Source organism: Poecile atricapillus, chromosome 4 (genome assembly GCF_030490865.1).
Source record: "Poecile atricapillus isolate bPoeAtr1 chromosome 4, bPoeAtr1.hap1, whole genome shotgun sequence".
Classification (NCBI taxonomy): domain Eukaryota; kingdom Metazoa; phylum Chordata; class Aves; order Passeriformes; family Paridae; genus Poecile; species Poecile atricapillus.
The window spans coordinates 70,648,497-70,665,852 of NC_081252.1; the positions used below are offsets into that span (position 1 = coordinate 70,648,497).

Below are 17,356 nucleotides of genomic sequence, written 5' to 3' on the forward strand. Positions count from 1 at the left end.
CTAATTTCTGGTATCAAACAGACTCTCATCCAGCTAGCAGACAGCTGTCCATGCAAGGGAGATTCACTTTGTGTACATGAAAAAAACCAAATAACCCACCAATAAACAGAAACAACCCCTCCAAACCATTCACAGACATGACCTGTTTTCTAACAACACATTTATCTCAGTTTTTAGCCCCTTCCCTAGCACTAGGACCCACAGATTTTAATAGATCTCAGCTTGTCACCCACATAGCTGACATGATTCCTTTAAAAGGCAACTTGTTTAGTTAGACTGTGAAACACAGTTTGGGATACACAGAGCAATCAAAAAAAAGATACTGAATTCTGTAACTTCTTTTGAAGGGTTTGGTCACTTCAACTGCTTCTGTGTTACCTGTAACGTAGCAGGATCTCTTCCATTCTTTATTTCACCTCCTGGAAGCTGTGCTTTCAAACTTGCCAATTTCTTTTGGGAAAACAACAGAAAGCCTCCTTTTCTTTGCACAGAGTTTTGATGTCTGGCTCGCCACTTTTTGATGGCTTTGAACTGCTGGTTAGCTTGGTGACACTCCATCCTTGCTAAAGCTTCATCCAGATGGTTTGTTTTCTGGATTACCTGTAAGAAAGTCAACTGTGTGATTATTCTTCTCTCAGTCCTCACTGTCCCAGAAAAGGCAAAGCAAATTGAAAAGGTCATCTGCTGTCACTGCTGTAAAACAATTTTCAAATTTGGTTTTCAACCCAACTGAGACAGAGCTCCTTATAACTTTATGTTATTATCACCACTCTATAATAAGCAGTGGTGATACTGGTAAAAGGAAGTTAATCAAACTTGACAGATTGAAAAGTGAAGTTTTTGTTGAATTGAAGTGCAGAGTTAGAACAGACAGTGCTCTGCTGAAATTGAGACTGCTTAAATCATGCTGCAGACTTCAGATTGCTTCCATGCTTTAAATACAATGGCAAATAAAACTGTATGTTACTCTGAAAGTAATTGAGACAAACAATCACTGACAGATAGGCCAGATGTTGACCATGTGTTTCAGTCTCCCCTTCACCCCTCATAAATCCTTAAGATTTAGGTGTTCTACCTCGTAGTTTTCTGCAATGAAAGGAAACTGCTCAGGTTGTAAGAACTGAGTTTTAGGAATGTCAAGCCCATCTTCACCGTACAGAAACTGCACCACGCTGCCATCACTGTCTCGCACAGTCAGGTCATACTGAACTACCAGTCCTTCCAAATGTTTTATGATACACCTATTTCAGAGGGAAAAAATGGGTGGGAAAATAAAAAAAAAGAGGGAAGAAAAATGCTGTTAAGAGGCTACAAAGCAACAAGAATGATACAACTCTAACACAAAAAACACTGTTTTCATCAGCATCTTAAGTGTGCTTAAGGGCTGATCAGGAATTCTGGAAGCCAAAATCCTATAGACCCAACACTCATGTGAAATGCTTAATTTGCAAAGCTTTCAGTTGCTCCCCTCCAGCTTCCTTGGACTGATCTGATTTAAAATGAAATGGTAAATTACTGTCCATTTCTGCTGTCACACTTTAACTGAAAGAAAGGGGCATCCCTCCTTTAGCACTCATCACTACCCTCTGAAACAATTAAAAAAGTTCCATTTTCTTCTGTATATACTGGAATTGTTGCTTGACTAAAGACAAGAGCCACACAATGTGGCCAAGAAAAACCAGAGTTGCCTGGAACTTGTACACTTAAATACATTTATACCAGAAAAAAAGATTTCTGCAAAAGGAAAAGCTGCTGCTGTTATGTGCCAGAGGTAAGTTTGAAATTATAATGTTCCAGCTGATCTAGATCTCTAGAAAATTGTACTTAGAACAAACATTCAGCATTCAGATTATTTTGTAAAAATCAAATACAGTGAAGTTAATCTAAGCAATACAGGCACTTACTGTCTACAGAACTCTCTCAGGAAAAAAAAGAGAAAAATCAACCAACAAAAGGACCTTTTAAAGGCTCCAATTCTAAACCAGGCCTCTTACCTTTGCAGGTACCCAGAACGGCTGGTTTTGACAGCTGTATCCACAAGACCTTCCCTGCCAGCCATGCAGTGAAAGAAGAATTCCTAAACACAAGCACAATACCATCAGCATTCTGCTAATAAGTGCATCAAAGCTGTCAATTTATGTTCTTCCTCAAAAGCTTCCTATGAAACCAGGGTGAGCAAAGTCTATTTATCTGTAAGTGCAGATAGTCTCTATTAAAGTACCAAGACTTAAATAAACTTTAGTATCAACACAAGCAGCCTTAAACTTACAGAAGGTCTGATCCCAGTGAGAAATCTGCCAGTCACAAATCCTCCTGAGCTAGGGGAAAAATCATAAGGCTGGAAACATGGCAAGGATTTGCCAGATGCCATCAGTGGGGGTCTTCGGCCTTCCAGCTCAATCTGGCCCAGCAAACAAGAAATCTAAATGTGGACAGGAAGGAAAGGAAACATCACTCTTCCATCCAACTTTTCATTCACATAAGCTTAGTAATTTTTCTTGAAAAATGCAGTAAAAAAAAGTCAGATGTTCAGTAAATGCTCTGTAGCTAACTCAATGTGGATTTGTTCATTAAATGTTCTAGCTCCTGAGGGGCAGAAAAGACATGGAGATCTCACCTGTTTTTTTTAAGTTATTCCAGTATCCTGACTCATCCTCAACATTACCTCAAAATCTCATTCTGTATGCTTATTTTAACACAGAGATGTGAAACTAAAAATACTGTAAATATTTTTTAGGTCCCTGCATTACCTTCACCACTTCTCAGCAGTGCACTAAAAACAGAACAAAAACCTCAACCCAAAATGCTCTCTCTCTTGAGCTGTGGTCATTCTCTGCATTTTTGATGACATTTTTATAGAGTCTCCCTTGCTTAGTGTCTGTGTTGCAAATGTTAAAATGAAAATGTGTCCTTGCCACTTCTACCAAAACCAAAGATTATGTTGTTCTTAATCAGAAGTTAAAGAAGAGGGTCAGTCTTCAACAGAGGCCAGGAGAAGTTATTTCTCCTACAGAAGGTTTGTTTGTGTAAACTGCAGCATTCTTTCTCAAAAGCAGGTCTGCTATTCAGTAAATCCTGATGTACTGAGGAGCAATTCAAAAATAGGTTATAATAAACACTGACTCTCTTCCATCACCCACTGAGGTCTTTGTTACATTCTTCTAATATTTTTCCATGCCAAAGTCCCGAATGAAAACGTTGCTCTGGCATCAGATATCCCCACAAGAGCTTCCCAACAGTTTATAGTCTTGCACACATCACATCAGCACATGTAGCTGCTAAGCATATTCTGGCTGTCATTACCTGCATTGTGTTCACAGTGGATCCTTTGGCTCCTGACTGTACCATCAACTGCAAATTGTTCTCTGGAAAGCTCCTGTGGAGACCAAGGGGCATGCAAACCTACAGAGTTGTGGGGGAGAGAAGGGAACAAAACCAAACATTATTAATCAAATAATAAACCCAAGAAATTCCTGTGGAAGGCTTTAACAAAGTTAAACAATGAGTAATCACAAACATTCCTATTTATAATTTCAAAAGTATCTTGAATATTAAACCATCTTCTCACTCAGGGAGGACAAGGCTGAGGAAAAGAGGCAGCATGTGGAGCCTCATGCTGGGGACAGAAGGAAAGCTTCAGCCTCCAGAAGAGTCAGGCACTGCTCACCCACGTCAATTAACTTAATAAAAAAGTTAAACAAGATTAGTATGCACAGATGCCTCAATGCCAACCTTGTTGACTTCATTGTTGTAACTGTTTACTTCCTCCTTGAATTTCATATCAACCATGTTGAAATCCCTCTGGTCTTTGCAGAGATGGGCATCCTGCCACTTCCCTTGGACCTCCTCACACGATGCTGCTTCTGGCAAATTAAGAGCAGCTCTGACAGCCTGAAAGTAAAATATACGAAATTTTAGGAGTTAAGCAGGCATGACTGAACAAGGCAGTATTTCCAAAATTTTGCATTATGGAAGGAAAAATAAATCTGCAAAACAGACTTACTTCAATACCACTCTGTCTTGACCTTTCAATGATTTTTTTTCTTTTGCGGTCTGCTTCGGGTTTAACCAAAATATCTTCAATCCCTGTTAAAGAGGGGAGACAGAACACAATGGTCTAAACTAAAAAAAGAGTCAAGGAAGGAACCACATTTGGTATCAGGGATTTTGAGTGAAGAGCTAGGTTAGAAAATCACAATTAAAGTTACCATGATGGTTAGACTCACAGTCTGCAGTTAGACAAGAAAAAAAAAAAAAAAAAAAAAAAAAAGAGTAGCTTTTGGATGGAGAAGTTGTAAGCCATTAAAAAAAAAAATAACAACATCAACTAAGCAGTAAGAGTGCAAAATCAGAAAATCAGCTCCCTAATTAAGAAGTCTTAACTTCAAAAGTCTCAAAAAATCTTAATTGGTGCACTTGCACAAACTAATGCTTTATGGACCAGCCACATCAAACTGGATTTTTTCTTCCATCCAAACCAAAATTCCTATTAGCTGAACTTCTCACAATCTGGCATTTCTTAGCTTTTTCTAAGAAGATAAATTAAAGACATTTGATGTGAAGGACCAGGGAACAGATTAAACACTGCAAGCTGAACTCCTGTGAGCTATTTGTAAGGAGTCCTGCCACAGACACTAAAATGGTCACTAAAATGGCTGTGTCAAAACACCAAATCCCAAATTCCTGCTCCAGCCTCACTTCTCTTCTGATGTTTTAACTGCCTAGTGGTCTCAGGCTTGTTATCTTTTCCTAACTAGTTTTTGCATCCTGGCTCTCAGGAGTCCTGTGTCCTACAGCTAATCAGTCACCTTCCTCACTCCAAAAAATACCATTCCCTCTCCCCTGGCTCACAGCAGTCTGTTGGTCCCTCACTACTGCTAACACTTGACTGTGTCTCCATAACTCTTGTATGATTTTAAAACCTGTAATGAAAGCTTTTCAAACTCATTTACCATAAGTTTTACAGTAAAATGTAATGCACAAGACTTGATCACCAAGCCCTTAAAGTTCTTTCATCTTGCTTTGTCAGTTGCTCTGCTTTCTAAGCAATAATTAATTTTCAGAGAAACAAAACACAAGGTTTTGATCTAAACAAAATTTCAACACAGGACATATTAACTGTGTACACTTTGACTAGGCAGGACAGAAAAGAGAAACTGTTGGACATACTCAAGACTGTACCTTCTCTTTATGCTTAGAAGGCCAGCTATGCACCAACAAAAAAAAACAAGATCAAAAGAAGGCAAGCAGGCAGCTATCCCACCCAAGAGCAGTCTTGAAGAATTTCATTAACAGAAATAGCATGTATTATGCCCAGCCATGTCTGGTTTATACCTCAGGAGGTGCTGCAGTGCTGCAGGTACTCACCCATGGTAAATCCCCTGTACAGCTGCAGGTAAGCGGTGAAGAGGCGCCCCAGACACGTCAGCACTTTCCCACTGACTTCACCCCCATAGATCTCATAACAGCAGTGGACAAGCCCATAGGCAGAGCTGCCAAAGTGAGCTTTGTCCAAGACTCCACACAGTAATTCCCCATCTCTGATAATAACCTGAAAAATAAAACACAGCTTTGAATCAGCAATTTTAACCTTACTATGGCCTCTACAGGTTTTTCTGTGTAATCTATGTGAAAATTGGTTTAAAGTTTAAAAAGCTTCCATTTGGTGAATGGTTAAATGTGGTCAGATTATCTGTACTTCCAGAATTTATAGCAGAAATGAAACTTCTAAAACCCCCTGCATTTTTCCACCTATAAAGTCTGACAATGAAGACACATGGCCTAACAAAAACAGGTGGAATTTACCTAAGTCAGGGCTACAGAGAATCTTCCTGACTCCCAGGCCTATCCTTCAATCACCCACTTCTGGCAGTAACTGATGTCAAATATCTGCTCCTAACCTTGTTATCTGCCTTGTTCCTCTCCCCTTCCTTTACTGTACACACAATTTTAATACAACACAGCCCAGCCCAACCCCCAAAATTGTCACATACCTGAGATTCACACATTGAATCAAGATTCAGACATCCTTTTGCAGGTCCCTTTACCCAGGCTCTCCCACCAATTTTTGCTTTCCCAGTCAAATTCAGTGGAGCACAATTGTCTGGAATGATGTTTATTAACAAAGTGGAAACAACCTATAAAGGAGGATGAGTGGCAGGAATTATTTTTTTTGTATAATTGCTCATCAACATAAAAAAATCTGGCATGAATTGAGAAAAGCAACATCCTGCAAGCATTCTTTCCACAGACAGCAAAGTTCTGAAAGCTTGGAAATCTGATAAGGCAGGAATATCCTCCTGCTACTCTACCCTCTGAAGGATCAGTGAGCTAAGACACATCATTATTCAGAAATATAAAACAGCAGAGGTTTTAGCAATAATTAGAGATATGAAAATTTAAAAAAAAAAAAAAAAAAAAAAAAAAAAAAAAAAAAGCTGTCTGCTGGGTTTTACAGCTCAGAAACACACACCAAAACCCACAGGATGCTGATGGGATCTGGCCTTACAAACACTCTACTCTAGCAGCTAAGAGTAAATGCTAGTTTTAGCACTAGCATTCTGCTCATTTTGAGACCACCAGCATTCTTTAACCCAGTAAATGATATACTACCTGTTTTCCTGTCCATAATCGCTGTGGCTTCATAATGGCAGGAGGAAATACTTTAATTCTTCCTTTTTTGTCTGTCAGCCCTCGGTACACAAGCTCCATGTACTGCTCTCTGGTGAAAAAGCAGCCCCGGATTGTCATGCTGACTCCAGAAATCATGTGATCCTGGATCAGGCCAGGAAGTGGCTTCCCATCCTAAAGAGGTAACAACAAAAAGGTGGTGGGGGTGGTGGTTAATAAGTCGTGTGCCTCCAGCTCCCAAAATTATTTCCCTGGATAAAAGCACTTAAGTAATTTGTAAAGAAGTCATCATTACAGCACAACTCTCTACTGAATCTCCTCTGGACACTGACTCTCAAAGGAACAAGACTGTTTGGATGTGTTTAGAGGAGCAGAACCCCAAGTGGAGAAAGAATGCAGAAATAAACCTCAGAAGTAAGTAAACAGATTTTTAAAAAATTCTCATTATCATTAGACAAAACAGACAAAAGTGATTGTATCTAGAAATAGATTTCTCTGGCAGTTTTGCTTGCCTTTGGCACCAGGTACTGCTCATCAGTGAAGGCTAAGGTGTAGGCTTCTGCTCTGCCCAGCTCGCTCTGTGGGAAATGGGCGTTCATTTCATCCCCATCGAAGTCAGCGTTGTAAGCCTTGCAGTTGGCGTAGTGAAGCCTCAGCACCTTCTCCCCAGGCAGGATCCGGGCCCGGTGAGCTTGGATGGAAGGTCTGTGAAGCGTGGGCTGGCGGTTCAGCAACAGCACATCCCCGTTCTTAATATGCCGACACACCTGCCAGACAGATTGGGTTGCTGCCTACAAGGCATGGCTGTGCCTCAGAAAGGACTAATTTATCTTTAAATACACACACATCCAAAACATCTTCTTTCTGGTATTCGTGTTCTGTGCAAAATTCAGAGAATCAAGACTGCTTTTCCCTGAATGCCCTCTGATTGCCACCAAACAATTATTCCCCATTAACTCCCCCCAAACCACAGTGATCAATCAATCAATTCTTCATCCAAAGCCCACTGGGCTGAACTGATACCTCCCACAATACACCAGCCCTGGACCCTCTAGACTAAGGTAGTAATATGACCCAGTGGCTGAAGCAGAGGCCAGGAATCTCTTAATTTCATCTTTGAGTAAAATACAATATATCCTTATCTAGAACAGAGTCTCTCAGAACAGTCTCATTTTAACTTTTCTGACAGTAGCATCCAAATAATCACTTAAATGATTATCAACAGGAGTGTTGATGTTGTTTGTACAATCTAAATACTATTAAGTTTAACTCTGTGTCAGGTTCTGAAAGAACTGACAGAAATACTCAGACTTAAATTTCAAATCTCTGCTAAGCCTTTATGAGAGACAAAGTAATACATAACAATGTGAAAAAACTATTAACCATCAAAACTTTTGCCCTAGTAACTAAATAGTATGTTTTCAACTCTTGCAAGGGATGAAGATACAGTTAAGAAGTTTCAGAGGTTGATTAAGATGTAGCACAGAGGAGAAACAACTGACACAGAATCAATTAGGTTGGAAAAGACCTCTAAGGTCATGCAGCCCAACTGCTAAGCCAGCACTGCCAAGGCCACCACTAAGAATACTCTGCCCCTTGGCATGATGAATGCCACATACATTGCATACATGCACACATATGCATACATACTAATATGCATACATGCATATTAGGAGAAAGTGAAGTCCAGTGTGGAAAAATGGGGTTTAGAATTTGAAAAAGTGCCACATTTTTCTTCCTACACCCCCAACCAGAGGTGGAAGAGGGCTCTGCCAATACTCACAATCTTCAGCCCTGTCTGGGGTGCCCCTGAGGAGGGGGTGAGGAGCTGCTTGGCGATGGCCTCGCGCTGGGTCAGGCTGGTGGCGCTCAGCACCGTGCGAGACCCGTCCTCGTTAATGACCATGGAGGCCCCAGGGTGCACCTTGGGGCCATTGATGACAGCCTGCCTCAGCTCTTTGACATTCCAGGGAGTGACTGGCTGAGGATAAGTCAGTTTGGTGGCAAATACCTAGATGGTGGGGAAAAGAGGAGAGAAAAAACATGTTGTTCAGTTTTGGCTTTGAACTGTAAAAGCCACTGATAAAACAATGTCAAAGATAATTTAAACAATGCAAACATAAATTAATTTAAGCTCTTGAATGCATCTCCTTCTCAGTATACCTGCCAAATACATACGTTTCTGTTTTAAAATCCTCTACCCTAAGAAGAGAAACAATGTCCCCTTTAAAATTTTGTACTGCGGTACAAGAATCAATTAGCAATTAAAGTAAGCAATCATGGGTTTAGATTTTGCAAATAAGCCAACAAATACAGAGAAAAAGCCTGTTATCACCATGTTCACTATTTTCTGCAAAGATTGCATAACAAAAAACTCAAATTCAGGCTTGGTGTCATCTCTATGAAGTTAAAAATCCTTCAGGATGAACGAAGTTTGTGACAGTATCATGACCTTCTCTTAAGGCTGCAATACCACAAAAATACCTTGTACAAAGACCACAGAAGAAACAGGATCTACTTTTAAAGTCTGCACCAATTCCTAATCCCCTGAAGCGAGTACAGCTTTTTTTTTTTGGAATCCTCTTTCTCAGATGTGGTGTTCTTGCTTTGTAACAGTAAGAATTTCCTGCTCTTCAGTGCTCCTTCCTTATTAACACTGGGCAGGAAAGCATCTAGATTTTAAACTGCTACCAAAGTGTCAGCAGCACAGTTCAGTCCTGAGCTGCACCAGAAAGACACAGTTCCTTATTTATCCTCACCATGGGGATGCCAATCTCGTTGGTCCCAATGTACATGTCAGGGCAAATGACAGATCGAGCAGCAAAATCCACGCGCTTCCCCATCATGTGCTTGCGGAACAGCCCTTCCTTCTTCTCCAACAGCTTTGAAAACAGAAGGTAACAATTAAAACCTGTAATTATGGAGAACCAGATGGATTCTTGCAATGATGAGTGTCATGAAAATGCCTATGTACTAACCACAAATAGTTCACTTTTTTCCTAACTCCATCAGCTTCTCTTTTTTAATTAAGACTCCACCTGCTACCCACCTGACGAATCCCAGGGTATTTTTCTGTTATCAGCTTGTCCATGTCACTATCAAACACAATGTTGACATGGCTCTGGAGACGTATCCAAGTATTGTACAGCTTATCAGCAATGCTCTGTCCTGGAATCGTTGTCAGCACAGAACGGTCCAGAGGTTCACTATCCCCTCCTATCGCCTACAGAAACAGAAATTAGAAACTTGGACATAACAAAAATTATCTTCTACTTACTATGCTGAAGTTGTAGTACTAATTACAGTATTAAATATAGCAAAAGAAACATTCACCATTATTTTGCACTGGTAGTCAGTCCATGTTAGGAGTCACTGTAACTAGAAAATCCTATTCTTAGATAAAAATAACGTAAATTCAAGAGTTTTTATGACTTACATCACTTTGTTTTCAGTCTAAGAGCCACTAAAGCAGTCACGTCCAACACTCATTGATCTCCTGTCAAATGTTTTAAGAATAGATCTCCATCTAGTGGCTACATTCTGAGTAACTAACAATGTTTCCAAAATGTTTTACACTGGAAATGTAAAGCAAGTTCCCCTGAAACTGAGTCCAATGTCAAAGACCCTCAATGACACAACTGATGAACAAATATGGAATGAGGCAAGCTGACATACATTATTATTTACACTATACAATTATGTGAACTGTCAGAAGTAGACAAGTACTGTTACTAATTTTATTATTTGTGAACTTTTGGGTCCTACTTAGGCATCAACTGTCAAAAAATAAAACACAGTCACAATTGGCTCCATTAGGCTTAGAAGCTGAAGTGGCTTTTCCCCCTCATTCATGTGAGGAGATGCTGGCAAAGTTTTATTGTGACTGTGCTGTACATATTTCATTCTCCAGAAACAGAAGCCCATTATGTCTCACATACAGTAATGTAATACCAAAAATCCCTGGCTGAGAGAATCTGAGCAAAATGGTTTTTTCCCTTTGGACAGGTAAAAAAAGCTGAGGGAAAAAACCAAACAAGGTATAGAACATCTCCACCAGCAGATATTCCAACAGCTCAGGCAACAACTGTTACAGGAACAGTTCAAACAGGAGCTCTCCTGAACTCAACCCACACATCCAAAAAAGCAAAGAATAAGAGAACCAGCAACTCTTACTGTTTGAATTTCTTCTGTAATTTTTATTGGCTGACACTGTTCTTTGGCCATGAAAACCAAGAGCTTCCGTATCAGTTGGGCATCTTTTATCACAGCCTGCAAGTTCACAGTCTGCCCATTTGTGAACAGGCGATCTCCAACGCGATTTACAGGACGATACCTACAGCAAATCAAAATCACTTCAGGAGATTGAAGCCACTCAAAAGCAGCATGATAAATCTCAAACATTCTAAGCTAAATCTTCAGTGCATGGAAAATAATCCAAACTAACAGTGGGCATTTAAAAATTCATATATTCTATTGGGACAGTCATAAAAGAGGAATGATCCTTAACAAGAAATTCTATCAGTACTGTGCAGTTATAATATTCTATAATCATTTAAAATACTAAAACATATTTTTTCCATAATTAGTATTTCAGTCTTCTAACGAACACAATTGAAGTTACAATAGAACTGATCATCAATTACTAGTGTGATTTTTATTATTTAAACACTGCACTGACACTAAAGCAGACCAGTGTCTGTACTACAGGAGTTTGGATCTCCAATTCCTGCAAATGCAGTTTAGATGCACTAAACCCTGTGATTTCTAAAAAAATTTGGGGGGATAAATTTTACCTTGAAGGTGGAACCACAAGAAGATCTAAAAAAAACAAGTCTGGACTGAATCCTGAACTCTGATTGGGATCCATCCCAGGGAAGAGATAACGCAGAAAGAAACCTAAAAAGATACAAAAGAAATACAAACTCATTCTCATTGCTATTGTTTGGGAATCCAAACCCCCAGATGCACTTGATCAACCAAGTCAAAATAATCTGCTAAATTAACACTATTGAGCTTGCTTAAAATAAAAACATTCAGACACAGTTTAGAAAGAAATGCCATTCTTTTTTCTGTCACATACGTGGTATTTCAGAAACAACTGTGGACAGAAATAAAGATTATAGCAGAAGGAGAAAGCAAAACAAGAGGAAGAAAGTTTCCAGCTACTGACTGTGATTCAGGAAACTGCTTTGGTTTCTCCTGCAGACAGATTCTGAGTACAGGCAACTCAAAAAAGAGGCTGATAAATCCATTCTCAGTCTTTGACCAGTGTCACTGTGGGGTGCAGTACCACAGGAAAATCACACTTTCTGCAAACAACAGTTGTGATTTGTGGGGAGCCACAATTGCAGAATAACTGATCAAAGTGTTAACTGAATGCAGGTCTCTGCATTCATTGGCTGCCAGTCCTCCTGTACAAAACCTATTTTGCAGCCAAGAGCCCTTAAGGTGAAAGGCAAAGATTTGACAAGGAGTTCATACTGAGAGATTTGAAGATTTGTCCACTAAATGGTACAGAAAACAAAATAATATTGCTCTTCACAACCATTACCTTCATTCTTCCACAGAGCCAGGACGTATTCCTTGGCAGTCATTGGCGTCAGGTAGCCTCTCTTCCCTAACTGGCTTTCATCAATACCTGAAAAGTAAAAAAAATAAAAAAACAAAAAATAAAAAAACACTTATTTAAAAAAAAAATCTCAAGACATTACTCTGAAAAGATTTTTTCCTGCTTACAGTGCTTCCAGCTCAGAGAAGGAATGGAAATAAACACAAAACATACTGGCTGGCATCTAAATCAAAATTATCATTTAAATGTTCGCTTTGGGAATACAAAATTAAATAAAAAAGAAACTATTTCTGTGACTACTGAATACAGCTATAAGTAACATAAATGAGACTCCATTCTAACATCTAAAGTTTATGCTTTTTTTGACTTATAATGAGCTGGAACCTTTCTTCAGATGATCTCATCCCCTGACCAAAACACAAATCAAGAGTCACCTGCAGCTGGGGAACCTGCCAGTGGGGTTCAGGTACTAGCAGGGAGCTATCAAGGTTCCCATGAAACACTCAACTGAAGGAGACAATAGCAACAGTCAGCAATCCATCTATATTATAACTGAGAGTCTGAGCTACCTCTGCTTTGGAGAGGAAGGTTTTGCTTTGGTTTTGCTACTGAGAAGCAAAAAGATCAATCATTTTCAAAACAAAGCCAGATTTTAGATCTCAATTTCCACAAGTCGATGAAAAGCAATTCTCCCACAACCTCAGTTTCTATTCTTCTTCTGGCTTAGGTCCAGAAATGCAGATTTCTCACAATGAAAGTTCAGTTCTCCATTCACCTAGAAAACCTTTCCATCCCTCAAACAGAAATGCATCAATGCCAAGGTTAAAGGTACTGCCTTTTGAGACTTAACCATGCACAGGCTATCTACAGTGTACCTAAAGGTGTGATCTTTCCCAGTTCAGAATATAGAATACTTCCCATTTTGCTTTCAGCCACAGGTCCAGAGACTTAATCTAGTATTTAAATCAAGAGTAGCAAGCAAGATAAATTCTCTATGGAAACCTTTCCTAAGGGCTAAATAACACATAAATATCTGCTTCAATTCTGTTTCACTGCGTAAAGGATTGAGGATATGAGAAGGAAAAGGAGGTTTAAATTGATTCAAACAATGATAATTAATCCTAGAAAGTGTCACCTTTCTTTTTTGTCTTTCACTCTTTAAGAGGAAACTCATTCGTAAGAGTTAGGATTATGTGATTTTCTCTCTGAAGTTGGTCATCTTTCTCCTAATTAATCTTATCTGTAGTTGCTCTGTTTAAAAAATCCATCAGAAAATCAACTATGTGCCAAAAATGAAAGTGTCCCAAAACCACCCTAAAGTTGACACAGATTATACAGCTGTACTTCTTTTCCTGACACAGAGACACTTGAAGCTGCAAAAGCACAACAGGCTCTCAAAGAGAAATTTAATGGAATTGGGTTCTCTCTTGACTCCTGAGCTTACTGGTTTAATAATAATCAGCATTTTTTTATAAATGAGTTTCAAGCGCACTGTCACTGCTCAGAATCTGTGCCCCTTAAATGAAAGGAAAAAGTGCAAATATATTTGAATAGGAGACAAATATTTCACCTGCTGTTTCATCCAGAATGCCTTCCTCTCCTGACTTATGGCACATTGTAGAAGGATAGGTCACTGTCAGCTTGCTGTTGTGCTCCTTCCGCACCAGTGATCTCCTGGATCTTAAAGGGAAAAAAAAAAACCCAAACAAACAGGACAGGCAAATGAAAGATAATATAAATACAGCATTTAAATAGAAAACAGCTTCCTCATGTAGTTAAACTTACTTGCAGTTTGGGCATTTCTTTGAACCCATATGTGATTTCCAGAACTGTGATATCAGTTTATTTCTACACTCACACACATTTTTGACCTGGTAAAGGAAAAAAAACCCAAACAAGTCTTAAAAATAATGAATTTAATAAAACACCCTATGTGAAGAATATTATACAATTAACATCAACTATCAACATGAGCATTATTAGTATCAATCCACACACATCCACAAACTCATTAATTCATGCCTTGATCTGCAATCTTCTTCCTTCATTTTCTCATTTGCTGGAGACATACATCCCTCAGTGCTCTCCACCTTCCTTTTTCAATTTATTCCATAAAGTCTTTCTTTTTCAAGTCACTTCTGGAATTTAAAGCTTTTCACTAACGATAACTTAACAAGGTAGAAAAGTGACAAAAATTGCTTCTTTTGACTGCTTGTGAAGTATGATTTACAAAGTGCTTAAGCTTAGTTTTTAAACAAGTGATTGAGAAATTAAACTTGGCTTATAAACAAATCTGCTCAATGTCTTAGATTTTTAAATATCTTCTTCACTCATTTGCCTTTACTAACCATGTACATTAAACTACATTTAAAATAGAATTAGAATGCAATTACACAAGCCTGCCTAAAAATGTCACTGTAATTAATTCTGCAAGTTTGGTGGATGCATGAGCTCTCAGAATGTGTTCTGCACCTCAAAACAGCCAGAGCATCATACAGAGAAGTGTCAACATCTGTAGCTGGTGTACTGACAGCAGTATCAGATTTCAATATGGTATTTACACCATCAAAACATTTCCCTACACAGACACTATTTTCCAGAAACTCAAAAGTTAAACTAATGGGAAATAAAATCCTTTTTAAGTTTAATTTCAGACATTTCCATCAGAAAGCTCTCTAGACATAAGACAGTTCAGAATCCATCACCTACAGAGTCAAAGACAGGCTTTGTTCTGCACATTGCTATTTTAAGAAGAAAAAGCCCAAGATCTCAGGAGAAGTGCTGCCTGTACTTACATTTGAACACCGATCTCTTATTTGAGAGCTTTGTAACATTTCCTGAACGTGGCGATTCAACTCTTCCTCAATTTCTGAGCCTGTTGCATCTGCACATTGCTCTATAAACTAAAAGGAACAGAAGAAAAGAAATTGGCAGAGAGCTTTAGATTTATGAGACCACGAACCCCAAGAGGGATGGAGCATTACACACTACTTGCCCTGTTCAGAATGATTTCAAGGTCATGGACAGCATGAAGCAACCCTTTCTCCAGCACCTTCAGCTGACTTAGCAGTAAGTGAACCACGGCTCGAGGACATGTCAGCATGTGGCAATTCAAACAAGATCCTCGTATGAGAAGGTATAATTTCTGGAAAGAAAAGGGGAAGAAAAGGTTATCCTGGCAGATGTACTAGCTTGCACAGTAAGCAAGTAACTACAATTGTTTGGACTTAAAGACAGTGTTACTGTAATTGGGAAAGTATACTAATGGTTAATTCTAATCATATAGAATTTGCCTGAAAAAAAATTTATTTCAACCGAACTCATATGCAAAGCATGGTCTGTAGATAAATTCTCTGCAGGCTGTCTACACAACAGACACATGAAACACCTGTGGTATCTACAGCAGCTCTGGGACCAAGGCTGCTCTTACACAGCACTGAGACTACAGCTCTCGACAGCTCAGCCCGTAGAGGACAATGTGGAACCCAAACCCCCACACTACTAAAATGAAATTTCATGAAAATTAAATTTTGATTTCTGGTCTCAACCCTACAAGATCCTTCACACAATCACATTATCCTCAAGGTCTGGGACACTATCAGTGGGTTTTATTATTTAACACAGCTCTGTGTTATTATCTAACACAGTTCTCTCACTCCAGCTGCATGCAGTCCCTGTGGCCTGAAGGCTGGGATTTACTGCTGCAGGATTTTAATCCTTGGTCAATACAGTTATTTGTAGCTGGAACAAGGCTAGAAGTGGGTACCTCATCTAACTTTGGTCACCTGAAAGCGAGGTTTTGACTCTCAATTAATAGAGAGTGCAAACAGCAGCTACTGTAAATGGTGAGATCAGCACCTCAGGACAAAAATTCATCCCAGCTCAGGTTTGTTAAAAACTGGAAAAACATGAACAGCTGTTCATGTGCAGTAGTTGTTTAAAGGAAATGATAATTTTTACTGTGCTGTTCACTTAATTAAAGCATCCTCCAGTCAGTCACTTACTTTAGGATGAATATTCCCCCCTGACATGCTTATCAATATTGAGTCAAACAATAGTTACAACAAAGAGCATAATTTTTGAAAGCTCTACTTGTATTGAACTATCATGACACAACAAAGCTTTTCTACTACATTTTCTGTTATGACACTTAAAAGAGAAAACAGATCTTGGCACTTTTACTGTTTTCAATTACTACAACTACATGACAGCTTGGGCACCACCACCCCTTTCACCAGCAATAATTAAGTGTACATACATCAAAGAACAGGGGGTTGTAGACAGTCAGAGGCAGTTCTATATGGCCAAAGTGTCCGGGGCAGTTGCTGAAGTTCTGCATGCAAGTCGCACACACTTCTTTGGAGTCCGGAGGTCCCAAGGCCAAGTCGTAGAGTCCACTTAGAGCCGGGTTCCCCACATTATCCAGGTACTGAGGGTTTGTTATGGCCTTCACACTCAGTTTCCTCAAGTGGAAAGGAAAGAGTAAAAATCAACGGCAGTAAACAGCGACACGATACGCACTTGAATGGTACAACTAGCATGGGCATTTAGTATCTGTGTGATCTTCTAAATTGATGAAAACATCTTTCTGAGAGTGTTTTGTATGCAATGGGAATTTGTGTATCATTGATTTCATGACACAATGAGCAAAAACATTCATATCGCAGCAAATATTTCTTTTACATCTCTAGCCACTCTGCTAAGAAATCACATAATTTTGTCAGTGTGCCCCCTCGGAGCGGTGCGAGAATTTGTGTAAAACTCGGCTACCGCCATCCCTGCGGCTGGGCCACGGCACAGCCGGACCACATATCCCAGCATGCCGCGCGCCATAACCCGCCGCAGCTCGCCGGCGCCCTGCCGCGGGGCACGCTGGGACTCGTAGTGCCCAACAGCACCCGCAGAGTTCGGGATGCGCACACATGGATCCTCACCTGATCTCGTCGGCCGTGTACATCGCGAAGGACACCCCAACCAGCCGCCGCCACGGCACCACTTTGGGCGGCCTCATGGCGAACGAGGAACTCTTCCCGGCCGACAGCTGGTCCCGCGCTCCCGCTGGAAGTGCCGCGCCACGGGCAGCACCACGCGGTCCGGGCCGCGGGGGGGGCGGGGCCAGGCGGTACCATCGCCGCGGACGGGCGGTACCGCCCTCCC

General features: G+C 39.9%; 1 protein-coding gene across 1 annotated transcript in view; it reads right to left on the minus strand.

Annotated features, from left to right (window-relative positions):
- The window catches only part of POLR1A (RNA polymerase I subunit A), a 29,342-nt gene extending 12,036 nt beyond the window's left edge, over positions 1 to 17,306 (minus strand). Inside the window, exons 1-23 of the mRNA XM_058838553.1 lie at positions 17,134 to 17,306; positions 16,458 to 16,662; positions 15,195 to 15,344; positions 14,995 to 15,102; positions 13,985 to 14,070; positions 13,770 to 13,879; positions 12,182 to 12,268; positions 11,424 to 11,526; positions 10,804 to 10,963; positions 9,680 to 9,853; positions 9,390 to 9,512; positions 8,414 to 8,641; positions 7,143 to 7,397; positions 6,613 to 6,804; positions 5,994 to 6,137; positions 5,368 to 5,551; positions 4,004 to 4,086; positions 3,733 to 3,891; positions 3,304 to 3,402; positions 2,270 to 2,422; positions 1,995 to 2,077; positions 1,076 to 1,241; positions 379 to 600 (exon numbers count right to left, since the gene is read on the minus strand). Of these exons, the coding sequence (XP_058694536.1) occupies positions 379 to 600; positions 1,076 to 1,241; positions 1,995 to 2,077; positions 2,270 to 2,422; positions 3,304 to 3,402; positions 3,733 to 3,891; positions 4,004 to 4,086; positions 5,368 to 5,551; positions 5,994 to 6,137; positions 6,613 to 6,804; positions 7,143 to 7,397; positions 8,414 to 8,641; positions 9,390 to 9,512; positions 9,680 to 9,853; positions 10,804 to 10,963; positions 11,424 to 11,526; positions 12,182 to 12,268; positions 13,770 to 13,879; positions 13,985 to 14,070; positions 14,995 to 15,102; positions 15,195 to 15,344; positions 16,458 to 16,662; positions 17,134 to 17,210 (3,351 nt within the window). The 5' untranslated portion in view covers positions 17,211 to 17,306. The remainder of the gene's footprint in view (positions 1 to 378; positions 601 to 1,075; positions 1,242 to 1,994; positions 2,078 to 2,269; positions 2,423 to 3,303; positions 3,403 to 3,732; positions 3,892 to 4,003; positions 4,087 to 5,367; positions 5,552 to 5,993; positions 6,138 to 6,612; positions 6,805 to 7,142; positions 7,398 to 8,413; positions 8,642 to 9,389; positions 9,513 to 9,679; positions 9,854 to 10,803; positions 10,964 to 11,423; positions 11,527 to 12,181; positions 12,269 to 13,769; positions 13,880 to 13,984; positions 14,071 to 14,994; positions 15,103 to 15,194; positions 15,345 to 16,457; positions 16,663 to 17,133) is intronic.
- Positions 17,307 to 17,356: the final 50 nt, after the last annotated feature.